Consider the following 18997-nt stretch of genomic DNA (forward strand, 5'->3'; position numbering starts at 1 on the left):
TTTGTCGTCCTCTGCTACAGGACTTATCAGCAGGAGAACATGCAGTAGAGGAAGCAGCTGCAGCATCATATTCATCATCGCTGTCAACATAACCAGTCAATCCCCCCCGTGATATGGCCTCCTCCCCTGAGCTGGATGCTGACACATTACCGCTGCTACAGCTCCAGGAGGTGGACTCCAGTAAAACCTCAGACAGGCCGAACTCCCCGGGACTCCTCCCCACTGTGTACAGCCCTCCGCTGGGCATGGACAACCACACCGTCTGCATCCCCTCTCCATACACAGACAGCAGCCATGAGTACAACCACGGACATGGACCTCTGACTTTCTACAGCCCGCCTGTGCTCAGCTACACCAGACCGCCCATCACTGACAGCCAGTCATCTCTGTGCAGCCCCCTCAGCCCGTCAGCCTTTTGGCCCTCCCACAGTCACACCAACGTGCCTTCACTGACTCTGCGCTGCCCTCAGCCTCTCGTCTACAACGAACCCAGCCCGCATGCACCCTGGCTGGAGCCCAAACCCCACAACATCAACCCCAGCAGGTGAAGATTACTGACACTGACCCATGGGTGGAAGTAGTACATAAGTATCAGCCTAAATGGTGCTAATGAGGATAATGGCTCATTGATAATTCTCAGAAACTGAGCACAACTGTCTGTTTCAACTCCACTCAAGTGCACCTGTTGTATGTTTTTACTGATTTTTACTAAAAGAAGTCTGTTTAAAACCATTTTCAATCAGATTTGACCTCCCCATTCACCTAAACATTGTCAACACTGACAGTTGAAAAAATGCATCACGGTACAAAAAGTAAAATGAAAAAAGAAAGCAAAACAAAACTGAGCCTCTGGTGATGTTCACACCCTTAAAGTAAATAAATATGTAAATAGTTTTACCCATTGTAACACACAACAGACACATACCAGATAAACAAAAAAGATGCACTGACATCTGCCTCTACATTAATTACTTCTATACTGAACTCTCAGTACACACCTTTCACCTAAAGAAACTTCATCCATAGTAAGTCTGGTACTGGATGGATCTACTCTCACATAGCAGTCTTTCAGAGAGATCTATTTTCTGTTATTACACTGTTTATTCAGTAATGACCTGCGCTACCAGCTCTCTGCTTGATAGCCGTGGATGTTGGAGATTTATATACCCATTATGTTTCAATGAAGAATGCTGTCAGTTTTCTGATGCAATTTTCCAGTTGAGTGAAATGCGGTTGTGGAGACTTTTTCAGAGACACAGTGCCTGTTGGAGGACTAATGGCAGGTGAATGACAGGCTAAAACTCCAGATGTCAGGTTGTCCCTTGTCACAGAGTCTGTGTTTCTTCTTGCAGCTCCATCATCAGCTGTAACAAGCTGCTGGTGAAGAGATCAGAGGAAGAAGTGGAAGGAGTGAACTCTTCCTCGTGTTCATCCGCAGTAGGGAAAGCTGACATGCACTTCTGTGCCGTGTGCCACGACTACGCCTCCGGGTACCACTATGGTGTGTGGTCCTGCGAGGGCTGCAAGGCCTTTTTCAAGAGGAGTATCCAAGGTATGAACTCTGCCTTTCTGTCCATATCTATTCACTGTTTACTCCCTCTCCCCCACCCATCAAAATAATTCTTTTCCTCTGTTGATTAGGACACAATGACTACATCTGCCCCGCCTACAAATCAATGCACTATTGACAAGAACCGACGTAAAAGCTGCCAGGCCTGCCGCCTACGTAAATGCTATGAAGTGGGCATGATGAAGTGTGGTAGGTACTCACCCATTTTTTTGTTATTATAATCTGGGTCCTTAATGTTATGTCATCTTACAGGAGCACAAAGGTTCAAGCACAGAACATGGAGAGGTAAAGGATGGTGCTTATTAGGAGATTTCAGCTTTGAGAAGACACAGAACTTAAATGTCAAAGTATAATAATGTTTAAAGAATTATTGGTTCCCTCTCTCCACTCACTGAGGGTGCTGGGTTCACACTGTCTATTAAAACAACTCCAGACACAAACCATGAAGCATTTAAGAATAACCTTCTCCACAGTCTTGCGCTGACATCTAGATTTTGAGCTTGCCACGTCTCACTCGGGCCCTGAAAGCAGCAGTGAGAACTGCATCAAAGTTCAAAACGAAACTGAAAGAGAATCTGGATTGAGGTTTTTATTCTTGTTTTAAAGCTGCTACTTGCTGAAGTTTTGTGCTACAGTTTTCTCAGTTTTGAATACGTGAAACTGGGGATTTTACAGGTCATGACACACAGCGTGTTTCTCTCTCTGTCCTCATTTACCAGGTATGAGGCGTGAACGCTGCAGCTATCGAGGAGCTCGGCATCGTCGTGGTGGACTTCAGCCTCGGGATCCGACAGGCAGGAGTTTGGTCAGGGGTGGGGTGGCTTCTCGAGCTCAGCGGCACCTCCACATGGAGGTGCCTCTCACCCCACTCACCCTCCCTCAGGGGAACCACACACACCACTCAACCATGAGCCCTGAGGAGTTCATCTCCCGCATCATGGAGGCAGAGCCTCCTGAGATCTACCTCATGGAGGACCTGAAGAAGCCCTTTACTGAGGCCAGCATGATGATGTCCCTCACCAACCTGGCAGACAAGGAACTGGTCCTCATGATCAGCTGGGCTAAAAAGATTCCTGGTAAGATGAAACATCATTGCAGCAGGAGGCTTTTTTCACCATATCTAACCTTATCTAACCTTGTGTCCATACTCAAACCGCTGAAATGAAATCAGTGAAAAACATAATCCAAGGTAAATTTGCAAGTCAGTCTTCATCTCTGTCCATATTTCCTGCTCTCTCTTGTTACATTTGGGAATAAATGCATCTTTTTCCTAGTGTCTATATCATTTTGATCTTAGTCTACTCTGTAATTTGATCTCTGTATAGACTTGGACTTGACTCGGGGACCTTTAATTACAGTGCAGTTTACAGGTAATCAGGTAAGAATGGAAACATCTTGTATGGCCCTGCTGCGTAAAGGAGCCATTTCAAGGTTAAGGTCAGGGTAAACAGTAGAGCCGTGTGTTCACTGGTGATGAGTCTAGGTCAGTGGAAGCTGTTTGTCACCATCAACAATGTGTGGAAATAAGAAAGAAGACTGAGGGTAAAAACAAAGCAGAGGCTACAGTAAACACATCTCATACCCATCATTCATGTCAGTCAGTGAGCTGATTGAAGCTAAATAGACAAACAAATGAGTGAATGGATGGACGGACAGAGACTTCTACATTTAAATGTAGAAAATGCAGTCAGTGACTTTCCTTATTTCGACCTTGACTTATTGACCCTGTTTCTCTGTCTCTACATTTCCATTAAAATTCATTTTCCTCTCCTTTCCTTTCTTTCCCTCTCCCCTCCTTCCATTTTTCTTTTCTCTCCTCCTCCTGTCCGGGTCCTCTCAGCCAGTGTTCAGCCCTGCAGGTGACTTCTCAGGAGAGGTGTTAATGTGAAGGGATCACAAAGACTCCCAGCTTTTTTGTATAAAGACCATTTTCCCTGATTTTTTTTTTCCTTTACTCAGACAGAAGTGAAAATGAGTGCGCATTGTCTGCTTTATAAAAGACCTAAGAAAGCACAGACAGGTGAGAACAGCGCTGTCAAGCAAAATATAGTTGCTGTTCAGTGATGTCATTGTTATAGAGTTTGCTACTGTAGTAGTGGATTTTTAGACTAGCGCATTTCTGTTTTTGTCTGTAACTCATAAAAGTATCACGGATAGCTTCCTTTTACATTTGGAATTTAGTGGAGGTAGTTTCAACAACTGCTGGCATTGTGGGAAATTAAGTTATTTACTTTTTTATGGAGTACCAGATGAGAGGATTGGTATCAGTTGTGTTCAGTACAAGATGGGATAACAGGGTATCTGCAGGCAAAACACTGACTTGAGTTCTCTCAGTTAAAGACTATATCAGAAAGTTAATACTCAAATACTATGATACTTATCTCGCTTCTAACTTTTGGCTGTCCGGAGACAGTTGTTAGGGAGCTCATTGACTCATAGTGGACAAGTAAAAACTTTAATTAATAAAATTATTTATTTATCATTAATTAATCGTTTTTTGTATCCATCCATCAGTTTTAAATTCAAAAAAAACAAAAAAAGTCAGGTGATGATGAAAAACAGGATTTTTTTTGGATTCTGTGAGCAACATGAACTAACTGGGATTGGTCAGTAACACCATGAAAGTGTAAGTTAACCGCTCCGTTAAACCACAGTGTCTTGTTATCTAGTTGTTTTAGAAGTGTTGGGAGGCACTTTGTACAGTACAAGGCTGAATTGTTTGCCCCTGCTTCCAGTCTTTGTGCTTCTCTTCTCTGTCCAGTTTCTGAATGTCCCAAATATTATTTTATCCTTTGGGAATCTTATGGTGCATTTTTAAAAATATTTATCTTGTTTTGTCCAGTTTAATGTTGCATTATCATCTTGTGTTGTTAGCTATTTTAAATTCATACGTGCGTTCACACTTTGGAATATGGAAACATGTAGTGCCCTATTAGTACCGTAATGGTACAATCCAAACGGTCAAAATGGAACGTTGGAACGGTCGCCATCTTGGCTACGTAGCGGAAGGGGCGGGCTCACCAACGCAATAACAAAAGAGTGAAAATGGCGGGCGAGAGAAGAGAGCAGGGCCTTGGCGCCGATTTTAAAATCAAGTGAGCAAAGTAGCTGGCAGTTGTTTTGTGCTGGCGATATTCGCGAGCACATTTTGCCGTTGTCATTTCTGGTTAATGTAAAGCGGTCATGTTTGATTTGAGACAACAGGTAACGCTGAAGAGTACACGCTAAACACAGGGTGCTACACTCGTTAGCTTCAGCTGTGTAGCTAAATCATCTCTGCTGCAGACAGAATCCGATAAAAGCAGCTTTGTCTGTTGAAATGTTGGAAACTGCAGTGAATGTTGTGCAACATGTTGTTACAAAGGGAGTATCTGTCGAACAGATAACCTCCCCAATACAGCTGTGCATTTTTAGACACATGTCGCAACATTACAAGGAGAAGCAAATACTACACAGACAATAGATCTACATCAGCATCCTGTGTATGAATATGTCTTTTTTGTCTTAAGTTCTTAAGCATCAGTGTTTATATAAATTGTCAGGAAATGGCCCCATTACAGTAGTAAATGTAGTGATGTCTGAATAATGAATATGCCTGCATTATCATCTTGTTAAGAGCAAAATTCAATAACAAGAAGAGAAAGGAAATGTAAACTAAAAGGACAGCAAGAAGTGCCTTTGAAAAACACTGTTTACTACTGCTGACTTTCAAAGCCCTTATGTTTATTGTGTTGATTCCCTCAGTACTTACTCTTGTCCCTCTCTGGTCATTTTCTGCTGACAGCATATTTATATAAAAATCAAGTTTTACTGATGTTGTTGGAAGTAAAATTATTTAAAAGCACATTATGTTATTATCCTGTTTTATAGTAGAGTATGGCCTACATCCATTTTTCTGTGTGTGCTTTGTCCTCAGGCTTTTTAGAGCTGAGTCTCACGGATCAGATCCACCTGCTGAAGTGCTGCTGGCTGGAGATTCTGATGCTGGGCCTGATGTGGAGGTCGGTGGACCATCCTGGAAAACTCATCTTCTCCCCTGACTTCAAACTCAACAGGTGAGAAAGGAACTTTTGCACCATCAGTAGTGCATAAGGTGACTGGACAAATCACTAACTGCATTATTCATCCTCGATGAGCAAACAGTATCAACACAATACTTGTGCTTTTATCTTGCTGCATTTTGGAGTGAATATTTTTTTACTCCACAAGCTGCCTCCAACAGCTGTAGTTGCATGACCAAAATTAAAATGCTGCTTACATGTAAATGGATCATTAATGATATCAGCCAACCATTCTTCTGCGTGGTGAGTACATGTACTTTTGATGCATCAAGCAGATTTTGCTGATGATACTTCTGAGCTTTTACATGCATAAAATTAGGATTTAAGACTTTCATTTGAAATAATATTTCTACAGTGTTCCTTCTTTTACTTTGGTAAAGGATCTGCTCCTGGATCTGGCAATCCGATAAAGTTCTGCTTTTAATAATAGTCTGACTCAGATGAAGGCCTGGTTCTCTCTTCACTCAGAGTAAATTTAACAACTGCAGCTTCTGTTCGAGATTTCATGGTACTTGATTCTTAAAAACAAAGAATGAAGGTGAACCGGTTTCTGTCTGGGAATCTCGTGTGCAGCTGCCGTATGTGTGTGTGACACTGATGGTGGTTACAGTGTGCCCACATTGTTCCACTCTGATGAGTTGTCATCACACAATAAACAGGGAGTTCACTCGGACCTTGAAACGTTGACGATATCAGCAGCACTCGCTGCAGATATATCTCTGATTCTTCTTCACTCCCGGCTCATTTTCTTGCCAAAATTTTTTTATCACTCCCTGTTCCCTACCACACTGACCTTCAACTTTGGCCAGACGGCGGTTGGCTGTTTGTGGCACTGCTGTTTACCCTTTGTATTCATGGTAAACAGGCTGTAATTAGGGTGTCACTTTACCAGCACAGTGTATTTCCTGATGAACTGGAATAAACCCACTCCTGTGATGTGTTTGCTGTTTATCAACGGCCTGAACTGAGATGTAAAAGCTCATCAAAGTTAAACTTGATGCAATTGATCTGTACAAATTTATTTCATGTCAGCAAATCCTATGAAAAGACTAAAACCAAAAATGTGATGGTCAGTCTCACATATATAGTTTCCATTTTAAGTAAACATTACTCAGACAGGAGGACTCTGTGCATTTGTTGGACTTTTTTGCAGATGAATCCACATTTTTGTGCTGTAGTGAGTATTTGTGGCAGCAGGGTGGTTTATGTTGGATTAAGTTAAAAATAAACTACACAGTTTGTGTCACCCACTGCAACAGTGTGGCTCACTGATGTGTTTTAATAGTTTAATGAGGACAACGGTATTCTTCCTGAATACACTGGTCTGGTGGGTTGAGTTTGTATTTGACTTTTCTTTCCCCACCACCACGGAAACAATCGCTATAGGCTTAAGTTAACCTTGATGTGTTTTCACAGCACAGCCTTATTTCTCTCTGCTGAGTGGTCCCTGTTAGCCTGTGGTAGGCCTCTCTCCTTGGACCTCTGAGGAAAACTTCCTGGATGCAAATCCATCCGCTCACTCAACAAAAGGCCGAAACAAAGCCAGAGAGCAGAATCTTCGCTCTACTCGACTCTTTTTCCTGCCTCTGTGACCTCCTTCCATTCTCTGTCTGTCACAGCATATTGTTACTGTTTTCTTTCACCACCACCGTTTCACTCAGTTAGCCTTTACTCTCGAGCGGGTGTGTAAAATTCAAAATACAAAACAGTTTTTTTCCGTGTTCTAGAGAAAAGTAACCACAGTGTGATTGAACCTAGTAGGAAACTGTTGGTGTCTTAGAAACAGAATTTGTTAAGTTGGAGGTGTAAAGTTTTAGACGATAACACAATTATAGTTAATGTTTTTGTAGCCAATCAACACTTGGAATATTGTTTTGGGAACAGAAGTGAAGAATCAGAGAGAGGATGGTTCATCCCCAGTCTGCAGTTCACTGCATAAATTTACATCACAGCTCGAGGTCAGATCCAGATCCTCAGAGTTTATTTAGCATTTTTAATGTGCTGCAATATCAAAATAACAGCAGTAGCAGGACACCTGGATTCACTTTGTTTGTAATGTGTGTGAACTAATGAGCTGCAATGTTATCAGGTGTGTAACACACCTGCCTACCTGGAGATGGTAGGGCTGGGTATTGTGCCAGGACAAGAACTAAACCTGGTTCCAGAGCTGTAAATCAACACCCACATCTCCAGACCAATTATCAGGTTTACAATATCTTCAATTTTTTCTGATTATTTTATTTCCACTTCCCTATTTTAAAGAACAGGAGACGACAATCAGACCTGTGACATACAACAGGGAAATCTAATTGGAGGATGGGAGGAGGGTGCTTTGGTGTAATAAGTTCCTGTACATTAACACAGAAGAATAAAGACAGAGTTAAAGAATTGTAAAGTGTTCCTGCATGGTTTAAAGAATGTGACTAAGAAGCGTGGTTGTTATTCAGCTGTAGTTGCTGGATTCTGCCAAAGCTGAGCTGATGGAAGCTGCAGGTTGTGTTTTCACTTTTCTCATCTTTGTGTGTGTGTGTGTGTGTGTGTGTGGTGTGCGTGTGCGTGTGCGTGCAGGGAGGAGGGACAGTGTGTGGAGGGCATCATGGAGATTTTCGACATGCTGCTGGCAGCCACCTCTCGTTTTCGTGAGCTGAAGCTTCAGAGGGAGGAGTATGTCTGTCTGAAGGCCATGATCCTCCTCAACTCCAGTGAGTGTTACTGATGCAGACAAACCACAGTCTTCACTTCAGAGCCTCTGAGAGGGATGAGTTAGTCTGCAGCGAGCAGCAGATCCTGCTCCATCCTGTCCAATCAGCACAGCACTATACTGTGTTTTTAGTTCTTACATAACCCAGATAAGTTTGTCTCTCTGTCTTGTTTTGGTTATTACAACAATAATCTGGAACTTAGTGAGTCAGTGACTCCTGTCACATATCTGACCTACATGATAAAACCAATCTGACCAGAACATAAACCAAACTAGATATCACAGTATACCAGTACTTAACATGTGTTCCTTATGTTCAGCCCAAAATGTTTGTCAAAATAATTCCCTTTGACCTGACAACCAGGAGACCTACTTAAAAATCATGTCTTTTCCACTTGTCCTGTTTGTTTGTCTGTTTGTTGACCGTTAGCAGGACATCTGCAAAACACCACTCAAGATCATTTTATTGAAATGTGGTGTAAAGTTCAGCCATCAGTTATAAATCACACTAGTTCTCTGTGTAGACGACAAGACGATGTGGCCATTTGTAAAGAATTGATTATTTCTGCTTGTGGCTCTTTAACTCTGCTGTTCCCTCCAAGTTTAGCACAGTAAATATTTGCATGGATGGCCCTTACACTGGAAACACACTCTCCACAGCAGGACTGGATTCACTGTTCATGTTGCTTTAAGACAAACTTGAACGGCTGTGAACCTTTCCTTTAATGTTTACAAACTGATGGGAAGTCTCAGTGTGGAACTAGTACATTGATAAGCTTTGATTATTAACGTGATATTTCTCCTGAACTCAAAATAACCCGATCAGATTGATGAGTTCTCAAACCACTTTGTTTGGACAGTGATTTGAATATTGTTTCTTTTCCTTCATAAATAATCTTTGGCAGCACAAACAGCAGCTGCAGAGAAGGTTAACAAGACGACAGCCTGAAGTTTTACATGTTATGGAATTAAGATTTAGTAGCTTCAGGTGATTAAAATCTGCTGCTGGCGATGTTTGGTATTTTAAGCAGCCGTCAGCAAAAAAAAGAAGCAGCTCACCACCTGTAATAAGAGTTCCTATATTTCACTAATATAAAAAAAGAACTGATTGATTTGTAACTGAGTTCAGTAAATCTGAGGTTGAACCTGATCCCAGCCCAGACACGTACTAACACAGATTAATGTTATTTTTTATCACTTGTCTGACTCACTGAGATGATGCAGCATTTCTTTTAGTATAAAGCTCTAGTAGTGCACCAGGATCAGGTTATTCTCAAAGTACCAGCAAGATTAAAGACGTGTGCTTATTTACTGTTCAGAGGTTTGTGACCATGACATTCACTCCTATTTTACTGATTTAACTTCTCCACTGTCCAGGATATTAAACCCATTCACAACTGAACAACCTGTCTCAGTACTGTACACCAGGTCACACTACAGCAGGCTTTAGTCGTGGTCTTTATCATCAGCATCATTAAAAGTGCAGCTGACCTTTCTGCCTGTTGATGAAATAACCTGTGAAGATGGATGGTCACCGTGTCCTCGTCCACCTGCGGACACTGTACAGGTTTCACTGAGGTGACAGACCTCTGTCTTCACATAGTTTAACAAAGTGTCTCCCTAACACACACACACACAAACACACACATGCAGGGTCATCTGACAGACTGTTTTCTCTGTTGACTCTGCTCCACTGCAGCTGGGGGGGGGGGGGGGGGGGAGACAGATTGTGCAAGAAGTGAGATCGAGTCTGAAAAGTCAAACGAGCAGGGAGGAAATTTATCTTTCAAACAGATGGAAGGTTGTGGCTTAACTGCTCCGTCTGTCCTCTGTCCTGGTGGTGGGTGGACAGGGTGATTTAGAGCCTCCTCCCTCTACCGCCCCCCAGTGTTTGATCTGCAGTCCATCACAGTGTCAGTGTCACAGTATGAAGAAATTCAGATTAGAACCAGTAAATGGTTTAAACTGACGTCTGCTTGGAGTATGAGAAACCTGGATTAGGTTGTGTCACCAGTTACAGTATTTTGATTTTGGAGACCTTCCCTCAGGCCAACGTGTCCACTTATACAAAAGATGAATGAAAGTCTAATACTGGTGAAATCTACTGAACGCATTCATGCTCCCCAGATGTTGAACCCTTAAGACTTTCATGGGCAAAGCTTTTGAGTTTTGTCAAATAAATTCGGGAGTAAAATGTAAAATAATTGTTGCAGGTTTGAGTCCTTGTTCCATGGAGGAACTTCTTTAACATACTGAGTGGACGATCGCCGGTCGACGCTGACTGCTGCTGTTTGTTTCAGATCTGTGTACGAGTTCCCCTCAGACGGCCGAGGAGCTGGAGAGCAGGAACAAGCTGCTGCGTCTGCTGGACTCTGTGATCGATGCTTTGGTCTGGGCCATCTCCAAACTGGGCCTGTCCACCCAGCAGCAGACTCTGCGCCTCGGACACCTCACCATGCTGCTCTCCCACATCCGCCACGTCAGGTACACACAAACAGGAAACACTGAAACAGCAGCAGAGACGTTTACACTCCTGCCAATGAGTTCTTTATTCACACACACTCAGAAATCGTGCACACATTAATACTCGTGCTCAGCAGGTGTGTGGACACTCACATACAAATAAACAGACACTAATCTTTGGATGGTGGATGGACTTTTTAAGTAGAGATGAGTTTGACTTTTCATGAGAATCCTTCATTTTGTGAAGAAGAGGAGAACGAAGAATGAAGCAACAAAACAAAGAAGGAGACGATGTGTAAAATACAGGATCATTTATGGACAATCTACAACAACACTGAGGACGTATTTTAGTCTGCATCTGGAGTAAAGTACAGTATTTCCCTCTGTGTGGTGGAGTTAAAGTAGAAAATGGAAATACTCAAAGTGCACACAAAGCTGTACCTCATTATTACTTAGTTACTTTCCACCTGATGTTATGGAGCGTGCTGTGACTGTGCTCAGGTTCACCGTCATGTCTTCTCTCTGCAGTAACAAAGGCATGGACCACCTCTCCACCATGAAGAGGAAGAACGTGGTGCTGGTGTACGACCTCCTCCTGGAGATGTTGGACGCCAACACGTCCAGCAGCAGCAGCCAAACCTCGTCCTCCCCGACCTCCGACCTTTACTCTGACCAGCACCAGTACCCCCTGCCTCCATCTCACCTGCAGCCAGGCTCAGACCAGACCGCCGTCACAGACCACACCACTGTGCCTCCTGAAGCTCAGATCCTGGACACACACCTGCAGTCTATGCCCCCGGCTCACATGGACGGCAGCAGGTGAGTTCACGTGGTGAAAGAGAAACTCAGAGTAGAAACACCAGCGAGGAAATTCATTTCCAGAGTGCTGAAAAGTTTCACAGCAGCAGAGTGAAGAGCACAGAGTTTGGTTTGTGAGGTGAGAAATTCAAATGTCCAGGTCTGAGGATTTCTGTGATTTCAGATCAGATGGAAGGAAAGAAAGGGAAAAGTAAAAAGAATTAAAAACATGAGGAAGAAAAAGCAGGAAAATCAGAAGGAAAGAAGCAGGACAGGACAGGTAGAAGGAAAGAAGAAAGAAAAGTAGCAGTAGTGGAAAGATGAGGGAAAGGAAGACAGACCAGGGAATGTAAGAAGTAACTGCAGAGAAAGAAGAGAAGAAAAAGGACAAAGGAAAAAGAAAAGTGGGGAGAAATAAGAACAGCAAAAGATGTGAAGAGGTAAAAGGAAGGTAGGAGGGAGAGAAAGAAGAAGTAAGGAGATGAGAAAAGAAAGAGGAAAAACAGCAATGAAATAAACGGACAGGAGAAGAAAAGACAGTGAAAGAAAAAACAGGAAAGATGAAAAAAAGGAAGGAAAGAAACAGAGAAAAGCAGGAATGGTGGCAGGGAAGAAAAGGAAGAAAAAGAGTGGGTATGAAGAAAAGCAAGAAGATGGAGTAATGGAGAAATTAAAGAAGTAAAAGACAAAATAAAGGAAATCTGAAAGAATCGTGTTTAAAGTTGGAGAGAAAGTGAACTGCTCTGTGTCTAACGGAGTAGAAGGACTCGCTCCTTCACCTCCAGTAACTCACTGCAGTAACTTTACTCTCAGTTACATCCATCCGGAGCAGTGGTCCCTGGATTCACAGGATGCCGGTCCCCTGCTGGATCCAACAGACTGCATCATCCCCGATCGAGTTGTCATGGAAACGACCCTGGAGGGATGATGGGACTAAAAACTGAGACTGAACCTTAACGCCTCTCCATCCCCCAAAGATCCAGAAAAGGAAACAAACAAACAAACAAAAAGGATTCAAAAAACAAAAGAAACACAAAGTGCTGTCGTGAGGTAAAGCTTTTCTCTCTTGTTGAGATGTTTTTAGTCTTTGGAAAAAAAAAAAGTTTTTTGATTTGTGTTATTTTGTGTGCGTAAATATTTCCTGTGAATGTGCACTACCGCAGGTGTTCCTGAGAACATCTGCGAACCTCTGCCAGTCAGTCTGTGCTCTCTCTTTTGATATCCAGTATTTGTATCTTTTTTCACCTCGGTGTAACGATCAGAACAACGAGCCTCTCACTTACACAGGCGCATGTGGTCGACACAGTGAATATCCATTTCCATAAGTGTTGTTCAGTCATACAGATAAAAAGGGCAGTGTTCTCTATCACACTGGTGTTTTTTTCTCCTTCACTTCTTCTACTGTGTACTGTGGTGTTTTAATCGGTGCCTGTTCCTCCAGGATTTTTTCTACTCTCTTTGTACAAAGTACACGTGTCAGTGGAGATGCAGCAGTTTGTGGCCTTTTAACAAAATGACTGTTAAGATAGCTTTTCTGTTCACCTGCTTAAACTAAGGCTGAATTCACACAGTATGACGTGGCACCAGCAGAACTGAAAAACACAATCCAGTTTAGAATAATACACAAGACCGACATATGTTAACAAGCCATATAATAACTAAATGTTATAAAGGTTTAAACTATCTGATAACTGCAAAACAGAGGGAAACAGTCCCAGTGATTATTTACTGTATGGATATTTGATGTAAATATAATAATGCAGTTGTGTCAGCCTCGCTGCACTTTAACAGTAATAATAACCCGACCCTAAACAAAGGAAGCACTTCTGTATTTGGTTTGTTCAGGGTCAGTTTTGTCTATTTAAAGTAAATCCAGATGTACGATTATCCAACAAATAATTTAACATGATGGTGTCATCTGTGTTCTTTGCTGTAATTCATGCGTCTTCCCCCGTGAATAAGACGGGAGGACAAAGCTGAAGATGAGCGTCGATCCAAAACTCGCTTGTTTTTGTCATTCTTGGCTCTCGAAGCGCGAGGAACTGTTGGCTTTAAATCTTTAAACAGTTTGTCTTCGTACACATGTTAAACCTCCTGTTCTGGGCTCGTTTGCTGTGGATTCTGTGGATTATGTTCTCATTAACCACACCACTGTTCTCTTGGAGAACAGACGGTTATTTGGTATCAAACTGCTGGCCAAACAAACTGAAAGGAATTAATGTTCCAAAATTTTGGATAAACTCCCCCAAACGCACCATTTAGAGGTTTTTTGGACGTACAGTCGTGAGCTGTGCCACTTCTCTGCCAGTGTAAATTCAGCCTCAGTGCCAGATTATCCACTGGTGATAGACAGATACATGTTCACTATCCTCTCTGTCCTGATGTCTGTGGCTTGTACATGCATGAACACACACACACAAACAACAAGTCAGATGCTGAAAATATTTCTCTTGGCAGTTTGTGCACAACACACACACACACACACACACACCACCCACCACCACCCATATCTCAGATGTTGTTGCCTTTTCTTCGCCTGTTGGACCTGTCAGTGTAGCTGGGATCTCTCTCTAACCCAGCGATTCAGGTAAACACATACAGCAGCAAATCATGGCAAACACAGTTTATTGTCGATCAGTAATGACAATCTATACATCCCATAAATAAGTGTTCACAAAATAAATCAAACTTTCCACACGTCTGTGTTGTTTGTGTTCTGTTGGCCCTCTGAGCAGTGAGGCTGAGCTTCTGTACAAATCAGGATCAAACACTGATTTCAAACCAAATGACACAAAATCCTCAGTAATATGTAGATTAACATTGTAAATTAGCGACAGTTAACAATATTTGATTGTGCATGTACACGGCTACATTCAATGCCCAAAGAACTGCTTACATTCATGTTCTACTGAGTCTGACCTGTTACAGATTTTGACACCAGTCCCTCAACTGCACGGAAGAAGAAGTGTTTTCAGCAGCGTTCAGGTAAATCCCACATGTACATCACCACCAACAACAAAATATATTTTAAAAATGATTTTCTGTCCTCACCTGTTGATGTTTGATTACAGGGCTTTACTTTATTCACGGGGCAACGTGGGTAACACAGGGTAAGATCTGAACGACTTAAAATAATCCTTACAGGAGTTTAGAGTTTCTGACATGAGACGATGTAACGGTGTCTTTTTTGTCTGAGCCTCAGTTAATATTGCTGCATCAGTGTTCAGTATTAATGCATAATGTGAGAATAAACTCTCTTTAACTCTGTATCGATACAAAGCTTTTAGTTAAGTAGCAGTTTTGGTTTAACAGCTGCCTGTCCAGCACCAACAGCAGACAGACCATAAAAGTGGAACATCTGTTTAACAGCCAGATGTTTCTTCAGGTGTAGATGATAATGTTGCTCTGTCTGTCAGCACTTGATTAGCTGTATGCTTATGTTTCTGGTAGTGTGTTCAGAGACTTTCTGCCTCCTAGTTGTCACGAAATTCCTTAATGTAGCTTTAATCTGAGGATCTATGTAAAACCTTCAGGCTCAGTGATTTGCTAACAATCTTTAACAACTTCCAAACTCCTGGCTGTAAAGTTTACATAATCATAAGAAAATATCTCAAGTCATTTTATTATACTGACTCAAGAAAGGGAGCGCCATAATTCAGCTCTCTGCTGTGGCCTTTAGAAAAGGAAAAGCCAATAAGGCTGTTTTATAATGTGTGTGTGAACCTGACAGGCTTCAGTGCCACATTCAAACACAATAATTTACCTGTTTCTTTCTCAGTAGTTTGCCATTATATACAAAATTCATTAATAACAGTTAATGTACATGTGTATCTGATAGAGTATGGTAGTTCTATTGGCTACAGAAAGGCATGTCTGCAGATGAGTCACTGCCGTCATTTAAAAAAAGAAGTCAGTCACAGCTTACACATCTTAAATATCTCTAAACCAAACAACTACTACTCTTTTCATTTCTGTACAAAATGTGCTGTCGACGAGTGGCCGCCTTCTATGAAAAACAGTAAAAATAGCTGCAGTGGTAGAAAATGTCTAGTGTACCTCTCAGTTTTTAGATGCTTTGGTAATTACCATCCTTTATCCTTCAAACTCGACACCACAGACTTTTCATGAACGTACAAAATCTAGATATCAAATAAATCTTGAGACCTTTTTCTTTTCTTTGCACCGTGAGCTGCAGATGTTCGCTGGGGACGTTAACTGGCAAATTACATATAAAAATCACAACTTTAAAACAGACCAGTAATATGGCTTCTTCTTTTTTAATAACTGTGGTGCACCACAATAATAAATAAATACATTTTTAAATACACCAATAAAATTTAGAGTCAAAAACCACGTGATGAGGCCCTCAGACGTGAAGGCCGGTGCTTCTCTTCTGTCGAAGGGAGAAGGTGTCTGTGGATCTCAACCTGATGCATCTTTTTTTTCCTCTTTCAGTCCCCCCCCCCCTCGTCAGGACAAGTCAGAGACGAACTTTCCCGCCGGGCGTCGAGGCAGTGCTCATGTGGGCGGAGGGCCGTTGGTGTACCGCAGCATGGGGTAGAAGGAGCGTGCGAAGTTGTTGGACAGTGTACAGCTGTAATCCTCCTCGGACAGAGGCACCAGGCAGGCCAGGACCAGCAGCACGAAGAAGAGCAGGTGAAGGGGGAAGGCGGCTCGGAGAACCCGGTAGAAGAAGGGTCGGTGTGGGGAAGACTCCCTCCTCTCCTCCCTGGACAGACACACAGGTAAAGACTGACTTTCAATGAACAGTTTCATATTTTGGGATGGAGGAGATTAGCTTAGCTTAGCCAGCAGCTAGCCTGGCTCAGTCTAAATTTTAAAAAACACACCTTCCATCACTTCTATATCAGTTTTATTTAATCACAGTTCAGTGTCGTACAGTGCACATACAGAACCCTCCACACTACAGCTCCTCACAGGAACAATTTCTCAGCTGTTTAAAGGGCCAGTTACACTTAATCTGTTATTCAAGATAGTCCACACACACACACACACACACACACACACACCACACACCACACTCTGAACTACATCCAGAGTAATAAGAAAATAAAAGTGTGACACAAACAAAAGGACCTTAAAGTGTTACCAAAATTACTAGATGTATAGAAAGATGTAAAGAGAATACACGTTTGTAATTTGGTTGAACTGAACCTTTAAGGTGATTTAAGAACTGAAGCAATAGAAAAGGCACAGTTAGAGCCTGTAAACATTACCTTCTGGTTACTGTTTGTCCGACTGTAGCTGCCTGAAGACCGGCCTCCTCCTAAAGGAAATAACAAGGTGTTAATCACATGTCAAAACAGATCCAATGTTCCACCTGTTTGACTTCAGATCATGATGATTAAGGTGATGAGGATACGACAAAAAGCTACAACTGAATACCTGAAGCCTCAGCTGTACTTAACTACAGTACTACAGCTGACATGTTAACATGACCTTTCATCAGGCTAGACTTTTAGACATTTTTTGTAGCAGAAAAATGTACATTTATTCAAGTTAAAATTGGTCCCACCTAGACCAGCTACAGCAGTAATAATGATTCAGCAATATAATGAGTACTTTTATTTTGATGCTATAAGTAAATTTTTTCTACTACTAGAGTAACACTTGAATTCACTTCTAAATGAGTATTTTTACAAGGTGGTGGTTACTTTTACTTAATAAATGATCTCAGTTCTTTCTCCATCACTGTGACTGACAGGTACCTGCTGCTTTATTCTACATGTTAAGTGTTTGTAAATGTATGAGTAACTGTACATCACTGTACTAACATTCAGCCTGTGCTGTGTCTGACTGCAGGTAAACATTAGAGGGTACCTTATTCAGCGGCAGAGGAGAGCGGAGTGTTCCCAGACCGATGCTGTCCATTTCAGAGCTGGTCGAGCAGCTTTCCTGACACACAGACAGTAAACAAACAACATCAGATAAAACTGATCAAACCAGTTCACAGGCTCCAGAGTACTGACTGCTCCTTTACTTGACCTTTGATAGAATCTCATGCATGTCGTCTTTTTTGTTGTGAAGAATTTTACATGTCTCTCAGATAAAGATGATGTTTCAACATTGTTTGTTGACACTAACTGCATCAAGTCCAGTCAGAGGACCTGACTTCTTCATGTCAGTGGGTCTGTTCATTGGTTGTTTGAAACTTTGTTTTACTTCTTCTGAATTGTACTATTGTCTGCGGCAAAAATATTCTCTCAATTACACTCACAGAAAAAGATGAACTTTTTTTAAAACTTTTTTTAAAGTGTACCAACTGAACTCTGTGCCTGTAATTTTTCCTGTAATTAATACCAAATTAATCATTGAAATGTTGTGGAAATCATCAGGATATTTATTCAGAAGTTAAAGTGTCTGCCTCATATTTGAAAGCTTGAATGATGAGCCAGGAGGAATTCAGGTTAATCAAGGAACGTAGCTTCACATTACACTTTTGTTTAATTAATGCTACATGGTATGACTCAGTTCTACTTTAAACTGATGCATTTGTGAACTTTGTCTAGTTTGTAAAAAAAAACTGAAATAAAGAGTTCTTATTCAGCTGTAATTTGCATGATGGTCTCCTTTTTGTGTCATTTGCCAGTTTGAGGAATAACAGCCAGTGAGCATTAAACTATTAAAATAAAGATGACCTACCAGCCTTCCCTGCAGTGTGCGCAGGTCAGCAGCCACCTGTCGCAGCAGGAGACACAGTTTGTTTCCAATGACGTGGACCTTCTCTTTGGCCTCCACACTGTCCTCTCCGGTGGCCTCCAGGAGGAGCTGAGAGGAGATCTCCTGCAGTGAGGAGACCTGTCGCTGACGGCCGCGTAGTTCCTCCTGTAGATCCTGCAGCACAACAGAAAACTTGATTACACAGAACTGAAAGATACAATAAGCTTACACTTAACCTACAACACAACCCTAACCCTAACCCACAACCCTAACCCTGACCCTACCCTTAATCCACAACACAACCCTAACCCTACCCTTAACTCACAACCCTAACCCTAACCCTATCCCACAACACAACCCTAACCCTAACCCTATCCAATAACACAACCCTAACCCTAACCCTAACCCTTAACTCTCAACACAACCCTAACCCTATCCCACAACCCTAACCCTAACCCTAACCCACAACTCAACCCTAACCCTACCCTTATCCCACAACACAACCCTAACCCTAACCCACAACCTAACTCACAACCCTAACCCTACCCTTATCCCCAACAACCACAACCCTAACCCTAACCCACCAACTCAACCCCTAACCCTAACCCTACCCTTATCCCACAACTCAACCCTAACCCTAACCCTAACCCTTAACTCTCAACACAACCCTAACCCTAACCCTACCCTTAACTCTCAACACAACCCTAACCCTAACCCTACCCT

General features: G+C 42.1%; 2 protein-coding genes across 2 annotated transcripts in view; one reads left to right on the forward strand and one right to left on the reverse strand.

Annotated features, from left to right (window-relative positions):
• Positions 1–14290, forward strand: part of esr2b (estrogen receptor 2b) — a 26810-nt gene extending 12520 nt beyond the window's left edge. Inside the window, 10 exon segments of the mRNA XM_051078248.1 lie at positions 21–544; positions 1353–1552; positions 1642–1667; positions 1669–1759; positions 2290–2646; positions 5487–5625; positions 8200–8333; positions 10633–10816; positions 11324–11614; positions 12407–14290. Coding sequence (XP_050934205.1) covers positions 114–544; positions 1353–1552; positions 1642–1667; positions 1669–1759; positions 2290–2646; positions 5487–5625; positions 8200–8333; positions 10633–10816; positions 11324–11614; positions 12407–12521 — 1968 coding nt within the window. The 5' untranslated portion in view covers positions 21–113 and the 3' untranslated portion in view covers positions 12522–14290.
• Positions 14202–18997, reverse strand: part of syne2b (spectrin repeat containing, nuclear envelope 2b) — a gene marked incomplete in the record, with an annotated part of 122279 nt that continues 117483 nt past the window's right edge. The window contains 4 exon segments of the mRNA XM_051078358.1: positions 14202–16322; positions 16831–16880; positions 17435–17509; positions 18257–18448. Coding sequence (XP_050934315.1) covers positions 16112–16322; positions 16831–16880; positions 17435–17509; positions 18257–18448 — 528 coding nt within the window.

The sequence above is a fragment of the Lates calcarifer genome, linkage group LG19, assembly GCF_001640805.2.
Source record: "Lates calcarifer isolate ASB-BC8 linkage group LG19, TLL_Latcal_v3, whole genome shotgun sequence".
Classification (NCBI taxonomy): Eukaryota; Metazoa; Chordata; class Actinopteri; family Centropomidae; genus Lates; species Lates calcarifer.